General features: G+C 57.8%; 1 protein-coding gene across 2 annotated transcripts in view; it reads right to left on the bottom strand.

Annotated features, from left to right (window-relative positions):
* The window catches only part of LOC308071125 (phosphatidylinositol 3-kinase regulatory subunit gamma), a 95,643-nt gene extending 77,681 nt beyond the window's left edge, over nucleotides 1-17,962 (bottom strand). The window contains exons 1-5 of one of the 2 annotated variants that reach the window (XM_080406065.1): nucleotides 15,356-17,962; nucleotides 14,728-15,152; nucleotides 10,269-10,364; nucleotides 9,952-10,029; nucleotides 947-1,078 (exon numbers count right to left, since the gene is read on the bottom strand). In XM_080406065.1, coding sequence (XP_080262191.1) covers nucleotides 947-1,078; nucleotides 9,952-10,029; nucleotides 10,269-10,364; nucleotides 14,728-15,152; nucleotides 15,356-15,366 — 742 coding nt within the window. In that variant the 5' untranslated portion in view covers nucleotides 15,367-17,962. Of the gene's footprint in view, nucleotides 1-946; nucleotides 1,079-9,951; nucleotides 10,030-10,268; nucleotides 10,365-14,727 lie in introns of both variants that reach the window. The other variant, XM_080406064.1, reaches the window with a different exon arrangement.
* Between the last annotated feature and the right edge of the window lie 1,419 nt (nucleotides 17,963-19,381).

The raw sequence follows: 19,381 nt of genomic DNA, 5'->3' as shown, positions 1-19,381 counted from the left end.
TTTCCCACCTGGACATAGTAGGAAAGGGTCACGCTGGTCTGGCACGGGTGATCTTTTAGTGCCTCTTAAGGCAGCCAAGAGCATGATCTGCCCAGGCACTAATCTGGCTTAGGATGGGGAGGCGATAAGTGGGGATGGAGGATACCACAGTGACTGGCAGTGAGACCAGAGCTGCTGTGAAAGGGGAAATCCTGGTTTGGAAGGTGGCAAGGGGTTCAGGTCCTATTCAACACAGCGAGGGCTTCATGTGTGCCTGGTGACGCCTGCAGGGCCTTGGGCTGGTGCGGGGGCTGAGTGGCTCTGCAAGGACCCATTTGAAATGGGTTTTGGTCCAGGCTCCCTGTTGGGGTGGACTGTGAACTCTCCTGACCTGGATATGAGCCCTGCCCTGTTTATTTGAAAAAAAAAATCAAATAAAACCAAAACCTTGATGGTCTCATACATTTGCACAGAGGCTGGAAAGTTTGCAGGGACCTAAAGACACTTCCTAATGGCACTAAGCTGAAAAAGCAGAGAATTTTCTATGCCCATATAAAGCCAAGAGTTAACAAGATTACAGTAAAAAATTCCCAGGCAGCAGAGCCAAAATATTATAATAATGCTTTCTTCTGGGGCCAGCATCACCCAGCCTTGGCAGCCGCCCATCCTGGCAGGCAGCACCTCCTCCTCCATGCACTGCAGCAGGAGAGGACCATGCTGTGGCGGGGGTGAAGCTGCCCACTGGGTCTCCCCTTCACTTTCCTGGTTCATCTCCCAAAAGCTGGTGTGCCACTCCGGCACGGGGGATGTTCCCAGTGGTCCTCAGGATCTGCCCTTAATGGAGCATCAGGCAGGGGATGGGGTCAGGAGCAGCCCTGGAGATGCTGGGGAACCTTTCTAGGGGCTTCCCAAAGCTCCTCCAGCCCCACAAAGTTCCTGGGCAAGGCAGCAGACCAGCCGTGCTTACCTTGAGCCATGTGGACCAATTCAGTGTAGAGAGCTGGAGGGATCTGGAGTGATGGGAGTTCCTGGAGGTACCACTTCAGGGTGTCTGCCAGCGTCTGGGCATCGTACAGGTCCATGTCCACAGCTGAGGCATCTGTAGGGAAAGACCCAGCAGGAGCCCTTAGACCGTGGTGCTGCCCCTCTGGTGCAGAGCTCGGAGCTCTTCCATCCCTGTGGGCCTTCTTCCCTTCCTCTGGACATGGATACCAATTTCATCACCCGTGCCCTCATCTCTCAGGTGTGGCAGCCCATGATTTCACTGCCAACCCCTCCCTCTAGCAAATATTCCTTCCCCAGTTTCCACTGACCCTGAGTTCCATGTGCCCATGGAGAGCACAAGGCAGCATCTCCGCTTTGTGTGCACTATACATCCAGTGTGGTGAGCAAGGGCTTTCACCATCCCACTGGGGTCCCACTGCAGGATATTAACCATGGGATGGGCTGAGTGGCTGCCCCAGGGACCCACTAGCCAGCAGGGTCAGACACTATGTGCCAGCCCCAGCCCTGGAGGAACTGCTTGGAAAAATGCATCCGTGGAACGGGCTGATGGCCCCCAGGCAGCGCAAGTTGCTAGAGGCCCATGTCATCCCCCAGAAAGCCTGAAATGCTGTGGAAGTGCCCCAAATGCTGTGAGCATGTCCCAGTTGACATCGCTTCTCCCATCTCCAAAAGGCAGCTGCCCCAGGGGAAGTGGCAAAGGATGCTCCAGGGACCAGGGCTCTGGACAGGGACAGCACTGCGAGCAGAAATGTCCCACGGTCTGGCAGGGACGTGTCTGTCTGGGCCCTGTGGCCGGGCTGGCGTGGGGACATTGCTTCACCAGGGTCCAGGGGGAAGAGCCCTTTCAGCACCCTGTGATATTGCCTCATGCATTTGTCTTGGAGTTCTCTCAGCCCAGCCGAGCCGGGAGGTGGCTGCCCGGACAATGATGGTCCCTTTTGCAAAGATCTGGACGTTTCAAAATCTGGCTTTGATTCGAACTGGAGCCGAACACAATGTTTTGAAATTCTCCTTGTAGGAGAAATCTGGGGAGGGGATGGGGGGAATAGGGGATTAATAAAAAAGCCCAAGATATTAGGGATCATTTGAGATGGTTTGAGATGGAACTGAATTTCTCATTTCTAAATGAGAATATTGAAAAAAAAAGCAAATTTTGCACTTTCTTGAAGATGATGTGTCAGGCAGGTCTCAAATGGCCCAGTGTGTTGTGACTGAGAAGTAGATGGTGGACTTGCCCTGCTCTGGGCTCCCTTTCCCTCCCCTGTCCGAGTCTTTACCTCTAAATGCAGCTTTACTGAAATCGGTGCTGTTTTGGGAGATGCTCCCTCTCCCAGCCCAGAATTTTCCAGCAGAAAATGCCTTGAGTCTCCGACCATTTCAGCTGACTGTGTGTGGCTGCACTCCCTTCTGGGGTGATAAAGCCAAAAGAGCAGAGGAAAGCTGTTTCTGAAGGCAAGGCTTTGGAGGCAGCTGGTCAGCAGGGCTGGGATGGGGAGCAGCACCCCGATACCTGGGAAAGGCTGGTTTGGGGCAACTTGACCTTGATTTCCTCTCCTAGGGGTATCCAGAAGAGCCCAGGAGCCTGCCCACCTCCTCCTCCGCCTGCTCAGGGACGAGAAGCCATGGCGGGTCCCTTATGAACAGTGCCTGCCATTCAGCTTGGAGACCAGAGAGAAAACAGATTGACCAATGCCCAAAGCAAAGCCTTTGACCCAGCCATTGGAGACGCTACCTCATTTTCAGGACCAAGCACCAGGCTGGCCTGGGAACCATGCCCTGGGGCAGTGTGGGGACAGCCGGGAGAGATGCCATCATGCTGCGGTGGGCAGCTGTCCAGCGTGGCCAAACGCGACCCAGGGCAAAGGTGGGTGCTCCCTTTCTGGCACCCCCCAATGTCACAGCATCACCCCATGGGCCACTTTGCCCTTGGCATCCTCGAGGGGGGCAGGTCTGTGCCAGCTCTCGCCTGCTGCACTCCAGCCCCACGCTGGTCCGTGCTGATGCTCCCATCTCCCAGCCACACTTTTGTACCTTCTCAGCTGGCCAAAAGTGTTATTTCTACTGGGGTTTTCAGGGGAATGACAGCCAAGTCCCCATTTTTGCTAACACTTGCCCTGCAGAAATGAGCTGTCAGATTGGCTCCAGCTGGGCAGGGGGAGGAGAGCGGGGTCAGGGATCCCACAAAATGCTTCATCCCCCATTTTGGGCTCAAACCCCGCAAGTGTGTGGCTAAAACCCAGGGATGCTGCTGGGGGGTCTTGGAGTCTTGTTGCTTGGGCAAGCAGCTGCATTGCAGACAGCTGCTCCCATCAGTGGGATGCACTGGGCAAACCCCAAACTCCTCACCCAGGGCGAGCCTGGCTGCTCTCCCCTGCCCGCTGTGGAGGTTTCTGCAGGGACTTGTCACTGGCCTTAAGGATGCTGGCGCGGACTGGGGAGAGCAGCCACAAGCTGTTTCTGTGCAGGGAAGGGGCCGCTGCAGGGCGCTGGCCCCAGGCGATCAGCCCCAGGCTCTGCCGTGGCCTAATTAGCTCATTTGCATCATTAGGCATGAGCTTGGAGGGGTGTTCAAAGGGAAGGCTCAGCCGGTTTCAAAGCGAGACTCAAAAACATCTTTACAGCCAGAGAGGCATGATGGGGAGGCCAGGGGGATTCACACCCTGCTAGAGGGACCGACTGCTGATGGCACCGATTTCCTTGGCATGTTGGCTAGAAATAGCCATTAGCCTGTTGCCCCCATCCCCCTGGAGATGCAATGGCATCCTCCTAGAGATGCAGTGGCATTCTCCTGCCCCAGCTCCCCTCCTTCCCCTGCAGCCACCGTGGTGAGCTGGGCTCCCCATGATGCTGAGAGCACAGCTGGGGGTGCTCCAAGCTGCTCCCGGGCACCAGCTGCACCCCAGCAGCTTGGCGAGGCTGGGGAAGGGTTAACCCTGGAGACTTCCCAGCCAATTACTGCCGGCCTGACCCCACCGATGCTGCTGTCTCCTTATCAGAGGGAGATGATAACCAGCTATAAGAAGTTAATGATGCTGCAGGATGAGTCAATGCTCTCCTGCTGCTCTCCAGATGTTCCCATCCCTTCCCCACAGGAATGACAGAGGGATTCCATCCGCCTGCCACAAATAGAAGGAAAATACCCCAAAACCCCAACCTCAACCCTACACCAACCCCCTCCAGCACACAACCCGCTTGCTGACCTGCCAGCAGAGCAAGCAAGCAGCCAGGGACCAGTGGAGACCATCCGCTGCCCATGGGGGATGAAAAGCAGGAATAAACTTGGGGCTGGGGAGAGGGCGCACAGGATGATCACTGGCCCAGAGGGAAAAGCAATGGGTGCTCCCAGCCTCCTCCTGCCAGGATGCGAGACTCCTCATCCCAGCAGAGGCAGAGGGGTGACAGGGCTTTGGGCTGAGTCAGGCTGGGCAGGAAGCAGCAGGACCTCTCCCGGCAGCTGCAGCCAGCCGGTGAGGCGTGAGTAAGCCCAGAGTTTCGGTAAATGTGGAGGATGTTTAGCCAAGAGGTGGCATGGAGGAGGTGGCGGGGGGGTTGTTTTGAAGATGAGGCTTGAGCAGGTAACCAGCTGTCCCCTGTGTGTGGCCACAGGTGACAGCAGCGCCCACATGCCTGGCCAGCGTGTGGGTGATGGGGTGCAGACTCTGCCCAGCACCCATGGCCCCTCTGGCAGCAGGGTGCAGCAGGGAGTCCTACAGCTAAGCTGGACCTTGGCCACCAGGTGTGGCAACAGCCTGATGCTCTTGGGTGCATGGTCCTCATGGTAGAGTGGCACCCAAACCACCCACACCTGGGGCTGCCTTAAATACTGACTTGGAGTTTCCCTACCCCTTCCGGACCTGTAAGGTTTAATCACCAGCCGGCGCCGCAGGGATGCCCTTGTTGTCCAGTCCTGGGGGCTATACCTTCCCACCTGCACGGATGCTGCCTGCACAAGGACCTGTACATCCCCCATACCTAAGCAGGCATTTGAGGCTCCTGGGCATCCCACAGTGGGGGTTTACAGGGGAACTGTGCACCGAACCAGGGAATATTTCCCCAGCTTTGCTCCAGTATCATTGCAACACCTCTCAGCCAGCCCGCTGGTATCTTGTGCTGGGGACTTGGTAGCTGCCAGGACACCCCTGCCCATGCACAGGAGCTCCTGGCAGTTCCAAACACCCTTCCAGCTGGGTTTCATCTTGGCATACCCTCAGCCTGCACTCAGCCAGGGCAGGGGTACTGGGACCTCCTTTCAAGGGTGCCTAGTAAGGCTGCCTTCCCCCACCTCAGCTTCCCCAGGGCAGTTCCCATCCTCAGTTTCCCCAGCAGCTACAGGAGGGGATGGCAAAAGCTCACCCAATTCACCCCAATGGGTCTGGCAGGGACGTCTGCGCTGCTGCAGTTTATTTACCCTTCTTTCATCACCACCAAATATAAGAGATGATCTCATGCCTCTTGTCAGGCTCTGACGATGCAGGGTTTATTTCCACTGCAGGTATAAATAAAATGCAGCACGCAGGCACCAGGGCGCCTTGTGTTCGGGAGTAAAGTCATCATGGTAGGGTTAATAGCTTGGCCAGGGGAAACCAGAGCCCTCAGGGGCATCCAGCCCCCCCTGGCATCCCAGGGATGGGGATGGAGAAGCGCTCCCTCCCTGGGCATCCACACTGTAATTATGGGGGGAGCGGTGTGAGCCCCCCTCAGTCTGCTCTTCATTCCAGCCCAGCCCTTTCTGCCCAGCAGCAGCTCCCAGTAGCCCCAGTGAAGCCCCGGGGCCCACCACCGCTCACTAATCCCCACCGAGACTTGACCTAATTCCCGGGCACGTGAGCGTGTCTCCAGGCAGACTGTTCTGCAACGAAGCCCCAGATCAAAGCGCGCACGATGGCAGCGCAGGGATGGCACGCCTGGAGACACCGGCTCCAATCCACCTCGTGCTGCCTCCAGATTTGCCCCAGCACCCCGGGGTGCTGGCAGCTCCTGCCTGGCCCTGCCAGCAGTGGAGGCTTTTCCCAGTGCCTGTGCATCTGGAGAAGGGTCTCAGTATTTGTGTCTGCAGCTGGACCCCAGAGCCCAGACTGGGGCATGGGTTATCCAAAAGGTGGCAGGTTTCAGGGCTTTGCCACTATTCTGGGTGGGTTCAGCCCCATCTGAGCCCTACGGGGCACCCAGAGAGCCATGGCGTGGGGGAGCCCCGCACCGTCTCTGTGCCCTATCCCCCATCAGGGAGGAGGGATGAGCATGCAGACTGTCCCTACCCAGTGGTGGCAAAGCACTACCTGGCCACTACACACAGGACTTTGCAGCCATCCCCGCGCCAATCCGCCCCCAGCTCTGGTCCCTCAGCTCCGGAGGGCTCCAGCACCCACCACTGGCTCTGCTGCCACTGGCCAGAGAAGGTCCCAAGTTTCCAGGTTCAGTGGCAGCTGTGAGGAGAAGGCTGCCCAGCACATCTCAGCAGGGGAGGGGTGTGGGCAGGATCCCAAGCAAGCATGGGGTGAGAAGACATCACCCCTGGGCACTGAAGGGTCACGTACACCTTGTGCCCACAGGCACTGGGGGGTTTGCAGGTGATTTTCCCCATTCCCTGCACTCCAAACAACCCCTGAGCCACACACAGGGGACAGGAGTGCTGGGGGCTGCAAACCCTTGGGGTCAGCGTGTGGCTTCTGGCATGATGGGCACAGAGATGTCCTCAGGCCATGAAGCAGTCCTGCAGCCAAGCATGCAGGGGGCACTGGGGACAGCCGGGACCAGTGCTGCACCCTGCCGCTGTTGTTTAAAGCTCTACTTTCTTCTTTTTTCTGCCCACACCTCTTTCCCTGCGGCTGCAGCAGGGCTCCTAGCTGGCTGATCACCTGAAACCCTTTGGTGAGTTCCCCCCGTGCACCGTGGGGCTGCAGCTCCTTGTTGAGTTCTTTTTCAGTGCCACCATGTGAGTCTGACTCTCGTGTTCATTGATGTCACATGGCCCCGCTCACTCCTCAGGGTATAAGGGTCTGAAATGAGCACCAAGCGTCCTAAAACAATTTTCTTCTGGAGCCAGCATGAGCCAGCTGTGAGCCCAACTGCCCTTTGGGCTGCGCTTCACCCACCAGCCCTGGTGGCATCACAGCTGGGTGGCACTGGAGGCACTCGGTTCACTGACAACACCCCACCCCCACCCCCGCTCCTTTATCAATGAGCTCAGTCTTTGCTTGCCTTTTTTTTTTTTTTTTCTCACCTATAACTAACTTTTCTTGCATCATCCAACATGGAAATATCAAGTTTGATGCACAGGCTCTAGCCAGCCATCAAATGCCACCGTCCTGCAAGACGTCACCAGCGTCAGGGTGGCAATGGGCTCAGCCCAGGCTGTAAAACTATGCGGAGCCATACCATGTCCAAGTCCACTGTGCCCAGTGTGGCCACAGCCTCATGAGGACAGGAAACCTTCATCCCAAAGCCTGGGTGATGTTTGGCTTGGGGGCTGCGAAAGGGCCATGGATGGGGAAAGGGTTCACTCAGTGCAGCTTACGGCCCCAGGGACACGATGCCCGTGGGATCCACAAGACAGCCAGGACTACTCTGACCTGCATGGCTCCTCGTCTCCAGAGAAACCTCTTCCTCCCCGTCAGAAGTTCAGATGCTCTTTCAGTGTAGCAAATACCCTGTTTTCTCCAACACATTAAGATTTGGGGGTTAGAAAGACAACACCCAAACTTTTCCAGCCCCTGCTCCTTTTTTCTCGCATTCACTAGCAGTTTTCCTGCCACCACTGCCAAGCACCAGTGGGATTTGGGTATTTGCAGGGAAGCTGAAACCCCCGGTGGGAATCCAGTTTTCCCCCCAGCCAAGATGCGGTTCGGTTCCAGTCACCACCAGCCCCAGCTCTGATTTCTCTCTGTTCCCCAAGATGAAGCGTGACTTTTGCAGGCGGGCTGCTGGCAAGAGATGGGGTGCTGGAGGGGTGGACCATCAGGAGCATGGGAGGAAGAGAAACATGACCCTCGCCTCTGCTGTCTCTCGCATGGGGCCTGCAAACTCTCATTTCTTGGCAGGGATGTTTTACTCCACCAAATGCAATGAAAGGGCCTGTATGGGAGCCAAAGCAGAGATACTCCCTCTCCTGCCCTCCCCAGCCCAGTATGGCCTCCAGCAGGGCCCTGGGGAAGCACTGCTGGGTCTCTGGTCCACAGGAGGGTGCAGGCAGGGGCAGTAGGCTGCCAAGCCTGGGCTCTGCTGGGATGCTTGGCCCTGACAGGAACATCATCCCCATCCTGTTTGCAGAGCATCCCTCTGGCAGGGCTGAGCATCAGCCCTTTCAGCTGAGAGCTAGCAAATGTAGTGGCATGTTCTAGCCCCTCCAGCCAGCCCTGAGGAGCTCCAGCTTTGCCCAGCTCAGTGCTGGCAAGCACATGGGGCAGCCCCCTGAGTTGCTAAATAAAAGAGCTTATCTAGGTCCTAGAGGAGATGGGGGGCTTGGGAGCATCAAGTCACTCAGGGCTGTTAGGGATTTTTCAGGGCTTTCAAATGGTTTGAAAACAATGATGTCACTTCCCTGCCCAGTGCTGGGACCTGCTGTGGGAGATGAAAATCTGGACAGACCCAGCAGCTGCTCAGAGCTCCACAGGCTCTGTCAAAGCCAATGGATTTTGCCCCTGTGCTGGGGGTCTCCCGAGGCTGGGCAGGATTCCGGTAGGGCCTGCTGTGGGGCTGCCGGGGAGCCCCGTGCCTGCCGGGGATGCTGCACCGGCCGTGCGGGGAGAACCGAGGACCCGTAGCTCCTGCGTGCTCAGAAAGCAAAGCATCCTGCTGCTGCTGTTGTTGCTGCCCCTGCCCAGCCTGGGCATCCATGCCCAGGGCAGCCGGGGCCGTGGGGATTGCTCTCCGCATGCCTTCACCTCCTCCTGAGAGCAGCCGGGAAATCTGGGCCAGGGGACACGGCCGTGCAAAAGGGCACCCGGCTCCTGCCGTCCCCAGGGGTTCTGCACGGGGAGGAGAGCGGGGTGCTGGGGGGCACCGTGCCCCCCCGTCACCCCCGGGGGGAGCAGAGCCCTGCTGGGGCAGCGGCACCGCAGCATCCCTGGGACACCCAGCATCTCCTCTCCTGCATCCCTTCGTGCTCCGCAGCCCCGGCCCCCGCCCGGCGGGGAATCGGCTCCCGGTGCGCGGGGAAGCGATGAGGTCATGTTGCTTAATATAGCGATTTCATCACAGCCCTTCTCCCAGCAACACGGCCCGGCTGCCGCCGGCTCCCGGCGCTGGGCGAGCCGCCGGCCCCCCCGCCGCGCCGTGCCGTACCGAGCCGAGCCGAGCCGTGCCGTGCCGAGCCGTGCGAGCCCCCGGGGCGCTGTCCCCGGGCCGGGCGGGGTGCGCGGTGCCCGGGCCGGGCGGTGGCCGGTCCCACAGTGCCGCCCGCTGGGCACGGCGGCCGGCAGGGAGGGTGGGGATGCTCGGCACAGCCCCCCCCCCCCCCGCCTCCAGGTTTGAGCACAACACGGGATCGATCCGTCACGTCCCCAACGCCCCCGTGCCATCCCAGCCGTGAATTTAGGAGCGGGGTGGGAAGATGGTTTTTCTGCAAAACGTTTCCCGTTCTCCTAAAGAATGAGCTTTTTTTCCCCCCCCTTTTCCTTTTTCCCTATCGCACCCGCAAGAGGCTTTCTCCCTGACCCGCTTCTCAGATAGAAACCCTAGAGGTTTGCAAAACAAAATATTTTTCTCCCTAAAAAAAATAATATGGCTTCTAGTGAATTGTCCCAGCCCCACACCTGCATCCCTCTTGGCAGCATCCCCCTGGGGTATCGGGGGAGCAGAGCAGGGCTTGCACCTTGCATGCAGGCAGGGCCTTCCAGAGCTGTAATTAGGGCCGTAACAAGGTCGGAGCTAGTAACCCATCCCTGGGTAGCATGGCCCACCTGGCAGCATCACCTCCACAGCCCCCTTCCCTCCTGGGGATATGGGGAGGGACGCGGCTCTGGGACTTACCCGCCAGAAGAGCCTGCTTCAGCTCAGCATCCCCCAGCGCACCAGGGGCGGATCTGTAGAGCACCTCGCTGTCAAGACCTGGGGAGCAGCCAGGAGAGAGCAGTCAGTCCTGAGCCCCATACCCTCCCCCCCAGCATGATGGAACCAGGCAGGGATTGAGACCACCAAGCTCCCTCACCCTGCCCACCCTGTGGGGATACCGGGGTGTTCGGGGAAAGGTTTGGCTCTAGCGATGCTCTTGGGGCATCTCCGAACACGGGCAGAGGGGGTGGCTGCACGTGTGCACACACGTACGCCCTGCGGACGGATGCCCTTACCTTGTTTTTCCAGCGCCTCGATGAGCCTGGCCACGGTCGACAGTGCCTGCTCGGGGAGGCTGGGGTGCTCGGCGAGCTCTGCCTGCCCAGGGAGCCCTGCAGTGGAAAGGCAGGGAGAAGGGGGTTGGAAATTCTTGACTGCAGGAATTCCAGACTCTTTCCTCAGCTGCCCTAGGACAGGATCAAGCTGCTGCTTTGGCACAGCCACAACCAATGCTTCAGCTCATGCCTGTTTTGGAGAACTTCTCCCTTATTTTATCCTCTTTTTGCAGTAAGAGCCACTGTCAGGGGCTCAGCCACTCGCTGAGATGCCAAGACCTGCTTGGGCATGTGCCCTGCCCACAGGGGGCAACCGGCCATGAGTGTGGAGACCCTTCAGGCCAAAGCCCCTTCCCCACCTCTCTTCCCATGGCCCTGAGACTGGCCCTGCCATCACCCACAGCTTTTAGTGGCACCAAGCAGGAGTTGGAGAGCCAGATCCATACCCAGCATGGGCATAGCTCCCTGCAGCTCTCACACACTTGGATTCTCTGGTGTCTACAACAGGGTTGAGCACAAGCCTGGGGAGGACTCAGCCAACCGCTTGGCTGGCACTGACCTCCCCCAGCCTGTGAGGAGCCCTTCAGCCAAACATGGGCCAATCTTATCATGGTGCAAATCCCCTGATGCCGCTGGCTCCTGGGTTTTATGCCAAGGACACTTCAGCCCAGACCCTGCCAGAGAGAAGCAAACCCCCTGGAGGGTGTGAGAGCAGGTGTCCTTACCCCAGGGCACACTGCATCCCTCCCTCCCTCCCTTCCTATCACCCCAGCTGATAAACCCTTCCTGTGTGGGTCTCCCAGTGGAGACCCTGGCAGTGCAGTGCTGGGATTTTCCCCACATTCTCTTGTTAGTGGTCTTGAACCCCCCGGGAAGGCAGTGGGCAGGGGGCTGGGAAGAGCAGGCAGGGACAGGGGGCTGGCAGGGGCTGCCACCAGCTGCAGCACTTTGTAACTGTGTGCAGCTGCCAGGGTATGGATGGCACCTGGAAAGGCTGATGTGCCCAGAGGTCTTTGCCTGGTTTATGTGGCAAGTGGATCTATTCTGCTGGAAATATATTTAAAAATATAATTATAGCAAATAAAGCTTGAGTGTGACTTTTCCCCACTGTGAGGTGCACTCCAGCCCAGCCAACACCTTTGTTAAGTTCATTCTGTCTTTGCTTTTTTGCTGCCTGGCAGAAGGCAGGGAGCTCATCAGTGAAGCCAAGAAACCCATAACAATTTTAAGGAATGAAAAAGAAAAAAAAACCCAGGGACTTTGGCAGGGCTGCGCTGCCTTTGACCTTTTGCAAAAACACAACCTGGCTGCAACGGGTGGATTGAGGCTCTGATCTTGGCAGAGAACAAGGAGGGATGCAAACCTGCTCATAGGTGGCTGATCTGGTCTCCGGGCACGGCTGCGACCCCGAAGCCTGGCAAAGGGGTCCCCCTCCACCACCCAGCGGGGTTGTGCAGGTGCCTTGGGTGGGAATGAGGAAGATCTCAGGGTTTAAAGCAAAGCACATGGTTGGGAGCCCATGGAAAATGTCTCCACTGCACAGGTGGGTTTTTAGTTAGGGAAAACTGGGCTTTGGACTCTAAGCCAATGGCTTAGGGAAAAGGTGGTGACTGAAAAAAAACCCATCTGTTTCTCCTTGCTGGGAAGAGCAGGAATAGCCCCAAGCTCGGGCTGGAGCTTTAGCCCATCTTGTCCCTAACAGGGTGCCAGGCTGGACCCCAGCATCCTGACATCAGCTCCAGCCCCTGGTGAAGTGGAGGTGACACCTTGTGGCAGTGATGCCACCTGGGACAACCAGGCAGGGGCGAAACAGCTGCTGAGCTCCTGGGAACTCCCTTGGGACTTGGATCCACTGCAGAACCATTTTTAATTAAAAAAAAAAAAAAAACAAACAAACAAACAAAAAAACCAACCACATTCCTCTCTGCAGATCCAGCCCTGGCTCTGGGGCATGGCTGGGAAATGCAGTGTTTATCTTCCCCCTGCAGCTTCACCTGGCTCGGGATTCCTGGGTGGCACCAGGGCTCGGTGGGCACTGAGGGCACAACACGGGGGTGTGCTGCTGTCGCGGAAAAATAACCATTCGGGCGGCCAAAATAAAATGTCCCTCAGAACTGCCATTTGGGAATGGAAACAGTATGGGAAGAATTTTCCAAAAAAAGGGAGGAAAAAAAAAAAAGTCCCTTCTCTTCTAAGAGGACATCGGAGTTTTTTTACTCTAAAGACAATCTCACCTGCTGAGATATTTGGGTTTAAACCGACATTAAAACAGTACACGCTGTTCCACTGCTGCAGAAGGACGTGATTGTGGCCCACAAGTGTCCCCTGCTGGGGTGCACCCTGGCGTTGCCCCAGGAGGGGTACGCCAGGGGCAGCCCTGGGGAGGTAGCACCGAAGGTCCCCCTGGGCAGTGGGGCTGGACACAGGGCCATAGCCAGAACGTGTCCTGCAGACGGCAGCCCCCTCCCCAAGCTACCCTCAAGACCTGATTTTAGTGGGGGTTTTCCCTATTAAAAAAAATATTCAATCTTACTTTTTTTTTTTTTTTTGACATTTTAAGTTCTCTTCTCGCTCAAGTGCATGCTCAGCTCCTGTGCTGAGACCTTCCGCATGGGCCAGACTCTCCAGCCAGGCTGTGCTTGCTGCTGGGGATGTGCCTTGATTCGTGGGGCATTGCCACATCCCTGGCACCTGCGGGCAGGGGTCCCTGGGCACATCTCACACCAACCCCTGTGTGGGGCAGGCATGAGGCCATGGTGATGGGCAGCAAGGGCAGAAGCAAGAACGTGGCTTCACGCTTCTCCCTGGTGAATGAGGCTGGAGAGGCCTTGGATCTGCTCCCGTCTGCCGAGTTGTCCACACTACAGCACTGAGTTTGCTAGGGCTCTGCCTGCCAAACAGCCAGGGACAGAGGGCTCCTCACACACCAGTAAGCTCGACTGGGAAGGAGGCTCAAACCCCTTGTCTGGCAGGGTAAGCACCACCGAAAAGTGGCTGCCTGCCCCCTGCAAAGGCAGCATATAGCTGCTCACTGACCCTCACCTGCGCTGCTGCGGCTGCCTTGGCACACTCAGAGCATCAGTCAGGGAGGAGCATCCATATTTCGGTGAGGGGAGGCAGAGGGGGTCCCAGTTCTCGTGTTGTTGGCGGGGCTGAGTGGCAGGATTTGCATGGCAGCCCCACACCTGCTGGTGGATACACTGGGAGAAGGGGTTGCCCCATGCCAGCTGAGTCCTGCCGTGCTCAGCCCATGGGCCAGGCAGTCCCCAGCCTCTTAAATCACAGTGGCAAAGGGGCCTTGAACTGCGTTTTTGATGGAGATGGACTATCATCAGCAAGTGCCCCACTAAACCTGGGACCAAGGTGCCTCCAATGCCTAGCCAGTCCAGGAGAGAAACAGCATCTCTGGTTACATCTGGTCCCAAGCCAGGTGAGGGGGGTGCCCAAGGCCCCCGACCAGCAGTTGGGCAGGTTTTGGGCAGCCACAGCTAAAGGCGATGCCGCTCTCCCAGCCCCAGGCCCACACAGCCAGAATTCCTGCTCCATCACATCCCAGAGAAGGAGAACACCATGGCTGTGACCGAGATCACCAGGTTCTGCCTGGCTGGAAGGAGGGTTTCTTATTTGCTTAGCTTTTTTTTTTTTTTTTTTTTTTGGTGGGGGGGTACATTATGCAACTGCTGTGAAATCCCTCCCAACCCCAACGTGCTTGGCCACAGTAAGTGGCGAGGGCAGAGCCGGCTGCACGAGCTCGGCAGATCCCGGCACAGAAATGGCCAGAGGTCCCCATATCAGGAAGAGCCCTGATGAATATCCCCCGCAGCCCTGTGCTGCAGCGCCTGGGGATGGAGGAGCCCCGCAGGGACCAACCCCACCACATGCCAAGATTGTCCCCCATCCCAGCTTGCACGAAGTGACAGGGAGGCTGGGACCTGGCCAGGGGCCAGTGCTTGCCTGGGCACTGACAGCAGCTGGAATCGGGTGCCGCAGTGGTGGGGAGAAGAGCGGTTGGAAAAAAGGTCCCTGGGGACCACTGCGGGGCTTTCTGCTCCTCCTTGGGGGGCCAAAGGGCTCCTGCATCTTCTCCCATGTTCTCACAGATACAGACCCCTTGGACACCCCATGCTGGCGCAGCAGCCAGCCTGGCATGCTGATGAGGAGCAATCCCTGCAGCATCTTTGCCTTGGAGGGGAGAGTGATATTCTGGGCACCCCCTACCCCTCCTGTGGCTGCATCAATGCACCAGGACAGATACTTCCTGGGGCAGCTCCTCCTTCTGGGGCTGTATCCCCATCCCACGAGTAGATCCTCACCAAGCCACCCCAAGTGCAAGCACCCACCAGGGCTCCACGCCACCCTTGCCAACTTGCAGGGGACACCCACCCATGGACTCCCACCTTCCTGCTCCTCTAGCACTTACCCCAAGGTGTGGGGGTCCCAGCAGGTGGTGGAGGCAAGGGCCGTGGCCTGGCCTTGGTGGCGGTTGTGACGATACGTGTGGGACCCAGATACTCCACGTAGGTGCTGGGGAAGTCACCGTGCTCTTTGGTGCGTTCATTGAGGCCATGGAGCCAACCCTGGGGGCTGCGCTCGTCCCCGTCCTTGTAGTTGGGGCTGCTGAGCAGCCCAGCCCTGCTGACTGTCAGCACATCGCCGGGGCACAGGGCCAGGTCCTCCTCCCGGTCCTTCTGGTACTCATAGAGAGCCCGGTACTGCAGCCCATCCGAGGAGGCCATGGTGATGGTGTGGCATGGGTCACACTGCCTGAATCCGGCCGGGCACTGGGGGCCTGGGGTAGGTATGGCCGAGCTGGGGTAACGCACAGGGATGGGAATGGTCTCTTCCCTGCACACGCAGAATTAAAAAATCTCAGTGTTGGAAAATCTCAGCATTGGAAAGGGGCTCCTGACCTCCCCAGCCCCAAAACTGCTGCAGAGCCACGCTGGTGCCTGGGTTTTGGCAGGGCTGGCTCAGGTGTGGGTAAGGAGCCTTTTCATCACCAGGGCAAACGGAAGGGAGCAAGTGGGGCTAACTGGGGTGCTGGGTACCAATGCGTCATCCTCTTCTCAGCCTAGTCTCATCTGCACGGCATGGGAAACCTCCCTCTCTCTGCCAGAGAGAAAGGCAGCGCATTAGCACCCAAACTGCTGTCTTGACCCCAACCCCATCCCCCCATCCCCCCAACACTGGGGAGAACCCAGCAGCTTGCTCAGCTCCCGTTTCCCAGCCAGCTCCCACAGCAGGGCTCAGCCACTGCACACAAGGAAAGTACCGGCAAGAGTCTGGAAAGTAGGGCAAGAGATCACACCACGGGCTTTTAAAATAGGCATATGTGCTAAGAAACCTCCTGCTGCACGCAGCTCCCCTCCGACAGCTCCAGCTTGGCATTGCTGCACGGAGCTGGTGGATGGAGACATAGGATTTTCGGGCGGTTTGGTTTTTTTCCTTTTTTTTTTTTTTTTTTTTTTTTTTTTGTGTGTGTGTGTGTGTGTGTGCATTTTGAAATATTTGTTTGAGAGAGGCATCTCCCCCGGGTGGAAAGGCTGTGCTGCCGCCCACCCGCTGGCCCCCCAGCTTCTCACAGGACCCCGCGGAAGAAGGATGAAGGGATGGATGGAGGGATGGATGAATGGAGGGATAACGAGCAGCAGCCGCGGGGCCATCCATCTGTCCGTCCATCCATCCACCCGCCTCCCAGAGCCCTCCCGCTGCCCCTTCAGCCTTACCGGGCACGGCGGCTCCTCCGGTGGGAGCGGAGAACGGGAGCGGAGCGGAGCCGGCCCGGCCGCCCCGGCCCCGCGCTCCGGCGGTGATGTCAGCGTCCCTCCTCCTCCTCCCCGGTAGCTGGGCGTCCCCCCCCGCCGCAGCGCGGCGGGGGGGGACGCCCAGCTACCGGGGAGGGGGGAAAGAACTGTAGGAGTAGGTGGATGATTTCATCCCCAGATGCAGCATCTCTGCTCCAAAATTGCCTTCTCTGTGGGATGGAGAGGTGAAGGGGGGTGTGTGTGTCTCCAGCCATCCTTAGGGATGCTTAGGGACCAGCATCCCATGGACACCCCCCCCATCCACCAGCTCTCCTTGTCACAGCACCCAGCCCACCCACAGAGGACCCCATCCCTTAACCAGATGAGGAAATATGCACAGGACAGGCAGGAGCTGCCATGAAGAATCCCAGCTGAAGGATGCTCCAGCTCCTCACACTCACCCTGAGCGTTTGCCCAGACCCAGGGTAAGGGCTGGGTACCCCATAAAACAGTGCAGGGTGATGCTGTGAGAGCTCCTGCGTGCAGCAAGGCTCCTTAAAAATTAATAAGGCAATATTTAAAATTTAATGGAGCAGAGAACTTAGAGGGGGCTGACAGGGCTCATGTGGAAAAGGCCAAGCTCAGGCGAAGCTTGGGGACACGCATTGCCAGCCCATAGCAACAGCAGCATGGTCACATGCAACAAGAATATCAGTTCTCACCTCAGTTCCAGCTGGGGGACACCCATGCTGGGGGTGCCTCTGCCCTGAGGTGGTTCATGTCTCACCGAGCCTCAGCAGAGCCAGTTATGCTGTGGCACGGATGAGCTGTCCCAAGATTTGTTCATTATGCACAAAGAAGCTGATGTGATGTTCCCAGAGGTGCAGAGACTTGGGTGGGTTTTGTTTGGTTTTGTTGTTTTGTTTGTTTTTCCCTTAAATCCTTGCTTCTCACACTGACTTCTCTGAACTGGCAGTTGCTCCTTGTCTTTGCTGCAGGTTTGACATCCTAAAAATAGATGGTACCTAAAACACAGGCTCTGGGAATCGCACTCCGGCTGAATCCAGACCAGCGCTGGAGTAGTGCAGGGACAGCACAAGGTCCAAGGGGGCACCCCAGATGCTGTGGAAGGGCTGAGGAGAGAGCTGAGGCACAGGGCCCAGCAGAGCAGTGCAGGAGGTGTACAGCCCTTATCACCCATAGTTTTAGCAAGCTCCCTCCTCTTTTTTTTTTTCTGCAGCACATGGCCTGACTGTGCAGGGTAGCGGCACCCTGGGGGATTTCACCCCAGATCCATTTCCCTGGGCAGCATGCAGCTCCCACTGCCCTGCTCCCCATCCCAGATCCAGCCCAGCCGCCAGCTTTCAGCAACTAAAAGGGCTTTTTCTCTCCTTCATCCCATTTTTGCTGGCACTGTGCTGCTGCAGCTGCTGGGACAGAGTCAGAATTGGCTGCAAAAAGCCAGATGCTGCCCTCCTGAGTCATGCTTCCCTGCCTGGGGCTGCCCCAGTCGTGTCCCCTGTGCCCCACTGGGGACAAAGGGGCTTTGCCGAGCACCTAAAGCACTCGGGCACCCAGGAGCACCTGGTCTCTGCAGCCTCAAGCCAAACAAGGCTGAGCATGGTGCCAGTGCTCTAGGGGCTGCCTGGGGAAAGGCAAGGCGGTGTTTTGCTCCTGGGGTAGGATTAGAGCTTGGGAGGCTGGTGGGTACCTCACCATCTGATATTACCACCCATCCTATCCTAGGATCGATCCTATATGTACAGGCCAGGAATTAACATAGTTCCAGGATTCTGGGGCAGGGGAACACCTGAGCATGACACCCATCACCTCCCCTTCCCAGGCTGTTGAGTGGGATCCCTCCTTCACAGCAGTAGACGTCTTCCCCTCTGGAGGTACTGCAGGGTCCCCAAACCCAAAGGCTCCTGCTGGAGCAAAGTCCCATTGCCCCGTGCCCACCCATGCCCCTCACCCCTCTCCTTATCACCCCAGTCCTCCCCAGCTTCTGTTCCAGGACCTTTCATCATTACTTGCCTCCAGGCATCCCCCAGAGCACCCCTTACCCCCACTCCAGCTAGGCTGCACCAGGACCATTCCCAAAGCTCCCTCACCCTGTGTTACTTCTATGCTTTAATTTAAATCCCCACCTCACTCCAGCCTAGAGGTAATCACATCCCCCAGGGTAGGCAAGGAGCCTTCAGGGAGCACCTGTGAAGAAGTAGAAGGTGCTTTAGGCCTTCACTGCTATTTATTGAGCAAGCAGAGGAGCTGCCTGTCAGGCCCTGATTAGCTACAGATCCTTCCTCGTTTGCTTAATGAGCAGCACCCATTGCAATGACAGCTTTGCCTTTTCTGTGGGGAGTGCAGAAGGAGGAATCTTTGCACCCCATGTTCCCCTTCAAGCCCCCCTTTGCTCACCATCCGTACAGCCCAGGATGTGGTGGGGAGAGCGACGTCTCCTCGCTGGGGTCCCCATGCCCTGCTGCAAGCCCCTCTCCTCTCCTGGCTGAAGGGACAGCCCCTGGTGGGAGCATCTCCAGGGGATGCTTGGCATCTGCCTCTGCTGCCTCTCCCAGCCTTCCCAAAGCCACAGGGTAGCCCCACTGCTCCGCAGTTTGCTTCGGGGGCTGCCCAGTGCCAGCCCAGCCAGCCCCAAGAAGGGCTGGCTGTGCTTGCCCCATGCTTCCCAGCAGCAGCCAGGGGAAGTTAGCCACATGGCTGTGAATAAATAGAGCATAAATAGAGTTGTTAACGTGCCTGGCTGGAGTAAGTGAGGCTGTGAAACTGGCCTGAGCTCTTCCCAGCTGGAGAAATCAGAGAGAAATTATATTTGATTTCCACTGACATTTTGGAGTTGGCTTTTTTGGTTCCATCTCCATTTCACCCCTTCAGATGGGGCTATACTTTGCTTCCTCTTCTCTTTAGAGGCAGAAAAACTCCTTCTCTCTTGGTTTTCTCCCTGGGTGCCCAGGAGTGAGAGCTCACTCTGGCCTCTGTGAGTTTTGGTTTAGGGAGAGCCAAGTGCTTCTTCAAACCACCTCCCAGTGCAGCGCCATGGGCAGCCAGGAGCCGCTTGCTCCTACAGCCAGGCTGTGCCACCGCTGCCAAGCTGCCTGGCTGGGCTGGGGATACCCCCAGCCTGGGGAGGGAGGTGCTGGAAAAAACCCGAAGAACATAGGGAAAGGCTCGGGGCGCTGCCTGGGGCTGGTGCTGGGGCTCTTTTCTGCGCCTCTTTGCAGGGTTGAAACTTCACAGCATGGCAGGTGCCAGGAGCAGCTGGAGCAGGTGCCACCAGAGAGATCCGTGCCAGGCAGGGCATCCTGGCACGGC

Source organism: Falco punctatus, assembly GCF_963210335.1.
Source record: "Falco punctatus genome assembly, chromosome: 11".
NCBI lineage: Eukaryota > Metazoa > Chordata > Aves > Falconiformes > Falconidae > Falco > Falco punctatus.
This window is presented reverse-complemented; position numbering and strand designations above follow the sequence as displayed.